The sequence below is a fragment of the Phlebotomus papatasi genome, chromosome 3 (genome assembly GCF_024763615.1).
Source record: "Phlebotomus papatasi isolate M1 chromosome 3, Ppap_2.1, whole genome shotgun sequence".
Classification (NCBI taxonomy): domain Eukaryota; kingdom Metazoa; phylum Arthropoda; class Insecta; order Diptera; family Psychodidae; genus Phlebotomus; species Phlebotomus papatasi.
This window is the reverse complement of record NC_077224.1, coordinates 72435448-72446288: the sequence shown is the minus strand read 5'-3', so window position 1 is coordinate 72446288 and position 10841 is coordinate 72435448. Positions and strand designations below refer to the sequence as shown.

The window sequence follows — 10841 nt, the reverse complement described above, 5'->3', positions numbered from 1 at the left end:
CATAAAAAAAAAACTTGAAAATAATTCCCTGTTTTATTTGAGGTATTTTACAAGTGCAATAAATAATTCTTCAGTAAAATGGCTAAAATTGGCGGTAGGGTCAGGGACCCCTGCAAATGTCATCCGTCGTCCTTTATCCGATTTTCTCCGCTTCCTTCGGATTCTGGTTCAACTTTAAGCACCATTCCTCCGTCCTCTTGATCTGTCATTAGCGGAATTTGCGGAGTAAGGCTCCCCGTTGCCCAGAGGTAGAGGTCAAGGGTCCTCCCTGTGCATTCAGCTATAAACCGGACAAAGGGACGAACATCTCCCTCATTGGCCGTTTGCAGAGCATTGTAGTACTGCAGCCGTTGCTGCTTTGCAATAATTGCCGGAGGATAGCCAGCTCTCATGAGAATAGTATTCATCAGCAGTCTCGAAGTTCTACCATTACCATCGGCAAAAGGATGAATGTGAACTAGTTTGTAGTGAGCAAGGGCAGCTAACTTTACAGGATGGAGAGCTACAGTTTGTGGGGAATTCAGCCACTGCTCGAAGCGACTCATGAGGATTTGAAGGTCTCCAGGACCCGGAGGAATGTGTCCTCCAACGTAAACTTGAGTTGTGCGTAAAACTCCTCCTTCCACGGGATCCACATGACCCAGAACTCTCTTGTGGATCTCTAGAATGTCTTTAAGGCTGATAAAGTCGTTCCTGCGAGAACCAAATGCAAAATCGTTAGGGCCTTGACAGACCTGAGGATTAGCCGAGAGACGGCTTCGTGTAATTATATTACAAATAATGGTTAAGTCTTTCGTCTCCTTTGGGAATCTGGGTACCCATGGAAAAAAGATTTTTTTTTTTTGGATTATTTAGAATAGATAAAAATCCGATTCTTGTGGATGATCACAAACTATAAGGATGTCCAAATCTAGGATATTTTTTGCGGGATCCCAATTAACTCCTGAGCTAAGATATTCTTGGTCAAAAATCGTGAATTTTCGATTTTCTGCTTCCTTGCAGATATTGTAACTTTTTTGATATTTCTAGACCAGAATAAGGAAAAACCTCTCGAGGTCAATAAGTATGATAACTAACAATTACAGATTGCATAAATTTGAAAAATAATTTTTTTTTTAATTTTCAAAAACACTTGTTCAAACTTTTTGAGTACGCTCGTTCCCAAAAATCTAGAGGTCAAATGTAAGGTTATCCCGCCAATGCCGCCATTTGTTTTTTGACACCAACCTTGTAACAAAATTCCAAGCGGGAACGACAGTTTTGCCAATATGGCTGATAAGTTTGACATTTGACAGCGGAGGAGATTGTTTTCAGGGAAGTTTTTTTCTATTCTTCCTGATTTTGGTAAATTCTAATTCTCCAGTAGGGGAATTCTGTAATTTTTCGTGGCATTGTCACGCGTGAGTTCGAAACTTGACAATGCCATTCGAGCTTTTTTTGTCATATCATATGAGTTCGAAAATGCAATTCATTGAATTATTAATGAAATTCCTTTACTTGATGATTTTTTGAAAATACAGTACGTCTTGGTTGATTTGTTTAACAACATTAATTGTCATTTGAATTGCCAGAAATCTCAAATATGTGACTTCTGACAATGCCACGTGAGCTGAAATGGCAATGTCACGGCTACAGAATCGAATTTTCGAAAAAGCTCTCATAAGATTCGAACCCAATTTGTCATATGGCATTGCCAGAGCGTTACAGAATTTCCCTCCAGGAAGTGTCTTTTATGCTTTTGAGAAAGCTTAATGTGTTTGAAATAACATCGTGTTGAGAGAAATGTGTGTTAAAGTGCTATTGTGTAAAATATTTTGAGGAATCTGTTGGCAAGCAGGAGCTGGGTGTCCTTTTTAGCACTTCCTGGACATCCCACAAGATACTGGTCAATAATTCTTGTTTTAGTGATCAATATTGTAAAGGAGTCATTTGACACGCAAAAATAATTCACAAAATTGATATTATTGGCTTTTGGAAAATTGAAGTTTGTCTCCTTTTCGTTCTTTGGGGGACGAGAGTACCCATGAGTTTTCCAATTTCCCAGAGGCGGAGAAAATTCTTTCTCTACAAAAGTATCATATTTGACCACTAAGACTTACAATAAAGTGAGTTTTACTGAAATTCGTTCGCTGGATATGTTGTGGTCCGGAAAGAGTTAAATTCTTGTACGTTGTTGCTGTACTTTATAACTATCAAATTATTTAAAAAAAAAAAAAAAAAACTGAAATCATCGAGAACCCCTGACCGTGCTATTATAAGTGGTCAAAAATTGAAAAATATGACCGTCCTATCTTCGGTTTTAATTGAAGTTTTGGCCTAATTTTTTTCTGAAAGTTCCTCTCGATGAACACTTTCAGAAGGCTGGGTATCAAGAATACTTAGCCTATAAAATCTGCTACTAAAGGATCAGTTTGAACTACTAAATATGCTAAATAAAATACACAAAGGCTGATTCTCAAGAATATTCAGCCCGAAAAATTTGGCGGCGGTAAAATATTACCCGACGAAACTATTACAGTGAGAACATAGGATTAAAATTTACTTTACTAAAGTGCTCTTTAAATGTGGATTAGTGCTCTTTTAATGCTAGAAAGCATTTCGAGTGTAATTGTGATGCTCTTTTAATACAAAATAGAGAACCCTGACTTCTTTATAACTCCAATCTTCCCACATTTTAAAATTCCTATAATTTTACTCATTTTAATTCATCATCATCCGAATTGAGAGTGAAAATTAATCAAAAACCTATATGGAAAATGGTTTTTTCCTTAATTTCTCGAGTGTTTGACAGCTGTCATCCGGACTTTTGTCAGATCCGAACAGCGAAAGTGTTCCCTATTCGACAAACCGCAACGGTGGCGGCCTCCCAAATGGTCAGAAAACGTTAGTCGCCATGGAGAAATATTTCTTCAATTGCATTCGCTTTTTCAAACGCCCCCTCCGTAAAGAATTACCTAGAAGCGAACCCTGTTTCGAAGCGTTTTGAATAGTATTCAAACAGGAAAATTTCGTTGCTGGGATATTGGAATACTGAGTCGATATCCGATTCTCACAAATTCGGATGCACACAGAAAAATGGAAAATTCTTAAACAGAAACACCCAGGAATATAATTTCAAATCCCATCCAATGAATGCCAGTGCCCTAATTCTAAATCCTTGAACATTTTGTTTTAGTTGCAATTTGGAACTCCGTAGACATTTTGCATTTTACAGCTAATGCAGAACTTATGTTCCCGATCTCTTAGCTTGAAAGAGCTAGGGATTCTAGCCCATTTCTTTCGCTCAGAGCTTCTAAACTTAAACGCCTCGGGGATTCACATCCAATTTAAGTTCCCAGGATCTTATATATTCTTAAATTTAGAGTCAAAATTTTTCTGTGTGTGGTTTTTCATCAATCCTTTCAATACAATAAATTCGTGGCTTAAATAAGCCTCTAATTTGGCGTGATTTCTTCTAATTACACCTATTGTAATCCTCCAATTTTCTCAAAGTGTTCAGATCGAGCTGAAATTCACAGAGTATATATCGTCAGTTAAATCAGCATTTGTCGTAACTTCCTTTTGACAACTTTTCAGGAAACGAAATTTTCAATTCAGCATTATTTTTCTTAAAAATAAGCCCCGAATGCGATACTTTTGAGTCAAAATAATAAAAGTGGCACTAATAAACTGTAAGTTAACTCGAGAAAATCCTTATAAAATTATTTAAAAGCTGAAATATTGAGATATATGTTAGAAGAAACACAATAATATTAGGTGAGATTCTTAACAATTTCACCTACTATAATCCTAACAAAATTTCATGTCGTCCGATCGACCTCAAATTTGGCCAAAATGTGTTTCGCCACTTCCTGATTCCGAATATATATGTGGCTAAGTTACGTTCCCGGCCGGCCGTCCGGCCGGCCGCTCTTTGGAGCTTAATAGCTCCTAAACTAAAAAAGATATCGACTTGCGGTTTTCGGCAAAGGTTAAATATCGTATGAAAATTGCAACTTGGTGCATTGACCCCCCACCCCCCACCCCTCCTTCCACCATTTTGAAGACCACCCTTTTATTGTTTTCTCAATAGCTCCGCCCCTATGGCATCGAGCGGGCTCAAATTTTAGTATGTTATAGCTGGGCCTTAGAGCTTTCCATCAGTACCAAACTTAAGGTCCCCCGACCCCCCTGACCCGAGCTATAAGGGTCCAAAAAAATTTTCTTAAAATGGCCATAACTCCGGTTCTAATTGTCAGAATTTAAAAAATGAGGGCTTTTTGGAAAGCTCTCGTGAAATGCCACTTCCCCTTCTAACATCGCAAGTTCATAAAACCACCGCTAGAAAATTTTAAAAAGAATTTAAAAAGAAGATTTAAAAAGAAAATTTTTAAATCTTAAAAGTTAAATAACTCAAAAATTCCTTATGCAATCGGGCTGAAATTTTAGTATGTTGTAGCCGTTGATTATACCTATCAAACAAAAAAAACCTTAAGTCGATCCATAACCCCTGACCCGAGCTATAAGGGGTCAAAGTTCGAACATTGACCGGCCTCTATCTCCGGTTCTAATTAACATAGCGACCTAAATTTTACCTTTTTGGTTTCGTCTCGATGAGCACTTTCAGATGGAAGTTCGAAAAGTCACCACAGGTGGCGCTGTGATAGCGTCAAAATTCATCGAAATTCAAAGTCACTTTTCTCGAAAACGGCATTGTGCAAGTTAATGAAATTTTAGTATGTTGTGGTCCAGTCTAGGACGTTTCCAAAATGGTGCGTATGCGCGCTGTGCTTTCAATAGAACCGGAGATATGAGGGGTCAAAGTTCACGAAATTCAAAAAATCATATCTCCGGTTCTATGTGACCGATTTTGATGAATGAGGGCTTAAACGAAAGATCTCACCAAATGCTACAACTTTCTAGAATATTTGAACTTCGTGGGACCAACACCAGGGGCGCCACAGTCGAAAAACCAATTTCAATATCACATAACCTCAATTATCTCGACTGTCGCTGAACCGATTTTGATGATTACTTCAACATAATTGTAGAGCACATTTGTTTCTACATTTCGTCCATACATCATTTTCCACTCAGACTACGCTATCACTCCGATTTTTCCGTTTAAGTGTGAAAAAATTGATTTTTCCAATAATAACGCTTTGAAATCACTCAGATGCCAATTTGACTGCCTCTACTCCACCAAGACACTTAAAATAGGGGTTTAAATGGAAAGTCCCGCAAAATACAACAATTCTTTGATATAGTTGAAGTTCAACAAATGACTACTTGGGGAACTCTGGATGAAAAAACGAGTTAAGAAACAAAAAACCTCGCTTATCTTGGCTTCTGAGTAATCGATGAGTTCAAGTTCTACGGCAAAATTATAGAGAACATTCTGGTCTACATTTCACCCATATAACACTTTTCTGTCAGTTCATCCAAATCCTTGATATTTTGGTTGAAATACAAAATTTGTATAATTTCACGAATTTGATTCAAGATAACTGAATGGCGTCTCCCAACTTCAGCTCTAAATCGAATTTGCATGCACTCCGAGTTAGCTCACGTTAAGAATCTCACCTACATAAGCCGGTTAGGATTATCTGTCCCTTTTATCGTAACTTCCATCGTTTATAAAGCCGTAACTTCCAATGTATGGAGATTCTGGAAGTTACGACAATTTTCAAAAATGTATAATATAAATTTTAATTACTCTAATGATAATAATCGCCTTTATTCGACTAAACTAATCAATTAAACTCTTATCCCGATCCCTAAAAGCTTTTATTTCATAAGTTTTATTGAATAAATTTTGTGTGCCACGTCGCTTGTTTTGTTTTTAATTAATGACAAATGGGCAGGGATTTTTCTCACTTTTTTTCTCGCAAATATTGAATTAAAATGATTTCATGTTACACTATTCTCACTGTTTTTGGATATTTGGAAGAGTTTGTGAACGTTTTATTGAGAAATATACCATTTTTGCTGCAAATTACAAGCCACGCAAACGAGCAAAATAAGTTACGGCAAATGCTGATTACTGAAAATTTTGTATGGAAATTTGTCGTAACTTCCCCAAAAATGGAAGTTACGACAAATTCTGATAAATTTTTCTTAATTAAGGGCACTTACGATAATTTTTGTATAAAATAATTTTTATTGGGCTTATAAGTTTCTTTTTCTCAAGTTCGTTTAATAAACAAAATTACGCTGATTCCAAATATGTATATATCTCAAAATCTCAAAAATGAAGTTACGATAAATGCTGATTTAACTGACGAATATTTTGAACATCCCTGAAGCCAAAAATCATACGCCGACCGATTTTTTTCGCGGTTTTTCGCTGACAGAGGCTTTAAAGAGATGTAAAGGTGAGGCCTCTATCTCTCAGAGTTTCCGAGATAATCGACTTTAAAGATTTTCAGACACTTTTATGCATTTCCCATCCAATTTTCCTCATTACCGAAAAAAGTTACATACAGTTTAAGGATTATTAAACGAAATTTGCATTATTTATGTATAAATATCGTTCGACTTTGCCACAATCCAAATTTGCAATGAAGAAATCGGACCTGTATAAGCTGAGCCAGTGATAAGCCTAGATCAGAGACCCCAGAGATATACTTGTGCAATCCAATTATTTATTCCCAAAATTCAATTCCCGTTCGAATTTGCACGCATTTCGAGTTGCAAGAACTCCGAGGTGGTCTGTAAATAATGTCCGCTACCATAAGCTTATCTGGGCTTATCACTCTGGTTTACAGTTTCAAAAGAATTCATTCTTAGAGTGAAATATTATTGAATAGGGATATTATAGGGATGAATAGTAGCAACAAAATGAGCCACCTTGTGAGCCTCTTGTTTCTTAGCCCATCTGTCTCATCTGCCCTGCCTATGACTTCCCTTTCTCTCCCTGTAAGTGAGATCGTGCTCATAAAATTTTATATTGAATTTTGTTATGAATTATATTTGTACTAAATTTTCGGCTTATGCGGTCTGTGAACCAAGGTTTCTGCCGTTTACTTGGGGAGACCGGTTGTGAAGTCGGTCGGCAGCCTCAATCTGAGATTTGATGATGGAATAAACATATTATTATTATTATTATTATTATTATTTTGTATGTGGAAAGAGTTGTTGGTTTCTTAAGAGTGATTCCATCTCTTCGACGAACTCCGGGAACCCACTTCCGACGTTTGTGTATTGAAAAAATTGTATAGGACTGATTCCCATAAGGTGACCCATAATGATGAATATCCTGGATTTTGGTGCCGTATATTCCCAGGTTATAGAAACGGCTCCTATGTAGTTTTTTCAGTGTGTGTAGTCAATCCCACCACCCGAAAGCCCTGTTCCCTGTTGATCTCACCTATTCACAAGGCTCGCATTGATGAACTTTAGAGCAGAGTCCAGCCCAAGAATCTCATTGTGCTCATCGATACTCTTCCCAGCCACAGCCATCCTTGTCTCCAGGATTGTTCGGGTCTGAGACAGCGACATGGTGTTACCCTCGATTCCCACGGAATGGTAAATGTGCTGGAAGTAGGCTTCTTTCTTGGCTCTGCGGAGAGCTGCACTGGACTCGTGAATTTGGGATAGAGCATCTCTTTTCTTGTCTAGCTCCGTCAGGATCTCCTGGTCCAGACTGTCTACGATATTCGCCGTTCTCCTTCGATTTTGCAGAGCTGCATCGTGCTTAGGATTTACAATCAAGGCTTGGAAGTACATCTGATCAGCTTTAACCACGTCCCTCTGCGAGTGTTCCAGAAATTCTCCGTACTTTGTGAGGATTTCTGGATGCTTGGGAGCCAGTGCTATTGCATGCTCAAAGAGTTTGAGGGCTTTGTCTTCCTTTCCATCCCTCTTGAACTCTTCAGCAATCTTCACGATGGACAGTGCCTCATTCTTCTGCCCAACGACATCTGCAGTTTCTGGGTGTTCTGACGAATCTAGGAACTTCCGAACTTGATAATCATCTCGAACTTGCAGGAAATTTTCACTGGGTAGGCTGAATTTAGTCTTATCAACTCCTGAATAGTTTTTCGTGAAGAATATCACACAAATTGAGCAGAAGATGCCCATGAAGAAGATTGCAAAGTGAGTAAAGTGGTTCATTTTTCGTCTCCAATTTGATAGTTTTATCTCTTCGAGAAGACTCTTAGGCATGTTGGAAAAACGCGGGCGTGTCACGAACTAAGACTCAACAACATTCCTTCAACTAATCACTTGTTATCACGGATTATTAAGAATTTTCAAAGACTGACGTGGTTTTACTCGAAGTTGTGTATTTCACAAAGTGAACTTGACATTTCTAGAATCAAAGCAACCCGAAGAAGCCCGAATTCCTCTGAGTATGAGAATACCATTTCGGAGACTTTGGAGATTTCGAATATTTCGAATTCAAATTGAAAAATCCGTTGGCCTTAGACATAATTTGAAATCACGCAGAGAACTAAGAAATGCAGTTAAAAAGAGCAAAAGAACGAAAGGAATCCTTTACAAAAATTCTGACATTCAACCTCAGGAAACAAAAGACCAGTACAAAATTCAATAAATAATTAAGAAAGTTGAAGAAGAAATCCTCGAAGCAGGAAATTTATCCAATTTCCCGCTGCTCAGTTGGTCTTAAGTGAGCACCAATTTGTGTTGAAGAATCCTCGTAGAAATTGAGAATAATTATAAGGGGGTGGATTGAAGGGGGGAAAAAAAGAACAACATCCTCTCATTATTAATGCAACTGCTGGAGTAAGATTTCTTTCTTAAGCTACCCAAGGCATACAAGTTTTTGAATGAATAAAAGACCCTTGCAAGTTTAATTAACTTGTAAGTAAGTTGGTGAAGGATTTCGATTGCCACCCCCGTACAATTTGCACCTGGACTTTCCACCACAAACCCAGGTAGACTCCCCAGAGGTCATCGGAGTGACATCGGGGAGAAAGTTTTTCCTTCCTGTTGCAATTTCACGGACAAATTTTACCTTGTGCTGGATATAAGTACACATAGAGAGTTAGATTCCCCGAGGAAATGGTTTCTCACTTGATTGTTGTGCCATTAATTAGATTTTTGCTATCCACTGGACAAGGAGGGATGAGGTGTACCTTGGCAGACTCAGATGATGCGCCACAGAAAGTTCGTCATTGGACTGAAATTATTTTTCTATCTGTTCATGATTGAGGTGAACAAATTGGCAATCACACTTTCTACTTTCTTCCAGCCTGTGGGGATTACAGAGAATTCATTAAACTTTTAATAAATGAATTTACATAGAATTTTTTTTGTAATATTTCAAGTTACTGAAATTTCTTAAAGACTGATATTTCAGCCCTTTGCCCGAGAACAAAAATACAAATTAAAATATTAAAAAATATAAACAAATTATATAGAAAATAATAACTAAATAAAGAATATATTATACATATTAAGAAATTAATTTTAAGTAATTTTTCCCAAATTGTGTACAAATCTTTCTAGAATAAGTTTGAGAGACGACTACACTCATGAGTGGGTCCCCTGTTTTTCAAAAGTTTTTTTTATTTTATATTCTTTTAAAGGAGATTAAATGTATAGGGTCAAAGGAAAACCTCTTCGATAGGGAACCCCTATTGGCACTTTTGTCAAAATGTGGCAATTTATTTAATGTATCTGATAAAATTTATAAGTAATATGATGTTTTCTCATTAATCTACGTATTTCGTTAAATATTATATAAATGTTCAAATTTTGTATTCCAATCCAAATGGTACAGAGTAAGGGGTCAATAAGTCCTAGCACGAGTTCTTAAAGTGTCAATAGGTGTTCATTTTACCCTAAGTAAGCAAAAACTATTAAAATGAAATAAATAAATTTGAAATAATATTTTGAATATCTTAAATATCGAATCTATGATATTTAATTTTGGTCAGTCGTTTGTTTCTTCTTAAGAACAGTAGTTTCCAGCGCATAAAAAATTCTCAGAGGAGTAAAATTTTCTGGAACCGGTGAAATTTTCTGAGAACAGTAAAATTTTGCTTGGAGAATTAAATTCTTTTTTTTTGGCCAGGGGCTAACAACCTCCCATAAAAGTATTTATAGAAGCCTTCGATAGCACGGACTTCTCAACGGTGACCTATTCTACGTTTCTGGACCGAGGTGACGGAGAATCGCCAGGACTGAAGGACCTTGGTGCGAGAGAAGCGTTCCCTTAAAGGAGCGTTACAGCCACCTAGGGTAAGCGTGCCAAATTTCGGCAGAGTTGCATGCAAGCGCAAAAGTCTCAAATTTAAAATATAATAACTTTAATATAAATTGAATTTTTTATTTCTCCTTAAGAAGTGTTGCTTGAAACCTTGTAGGCAGTTTATCGTCTTCATTTTCTGTAAAATCATTCTTAATACATTTTCGAATGATTAAAAATGTATACACCCAAATAGCAATTTGGAGTAAGATTACCGTTGGATGTATGTATTCTGGATTCCAAAAACGGGTCCTATGACGGTCGTCAGAGAGTCGAATGACGGAAAGTGGGGAATAATATGACGGTAATTACGGAAGTCATTTGGCGTTATAATAACTCTGAGATTACCCGCCTACGACTAAAATATGACGCCGACTTCCAGTGTACCAACAAAAATTCTTCTCCTCACTGGATATATTTGAGGGGAAATTTCACTTGTCAAATGGCAAATAGAACTATTCAGAGCTGTGAATTCGCAAAGTAATTGATATTTTCGCGTGTTTTCTCAACAATATAATAGTGTACATTGGGAGGAAAAGCTCCTTCAGTAGAGATGTGTGTTGTGATTCGAAAAGTACAGTGCCGACAGAAGTTAAGTGAAAATTAGGCAATTTTTTGCATGATAAACACACAAACATTTTTTTTGCAA

At 37.1% G+C, this 10841-nt stretch overlaps 1 protein-coding gene across 1 annotated transcript; it reads right to left on the bottom strand.

Moving 5' to 3' along the window:
* Positions 1-14: 14 nt before the first annotated feature.
* On the bottom strand, positions 15-8296 carry LOC129807298 (protein adenylyltransferase Fic). The gene is made up of 2 exons (XM_055856473.1): positions 7349-8296; positions 15-693 (listed from the first exon to the last, which is right to left on the bottom strand). Exons 1-2 carry the CDS (start codon positions 8143-8145, stop codon positions 120-122), a joined length of 1371 nt encoding a protein of 456 aa, XP_055712448.1. The 5' UTR covers positions 8146-8296; the 3' UTR covers positions 15-119.
* Between the last annotated feature and the right edge of the window lie 2545 nt (positions 8297-10841).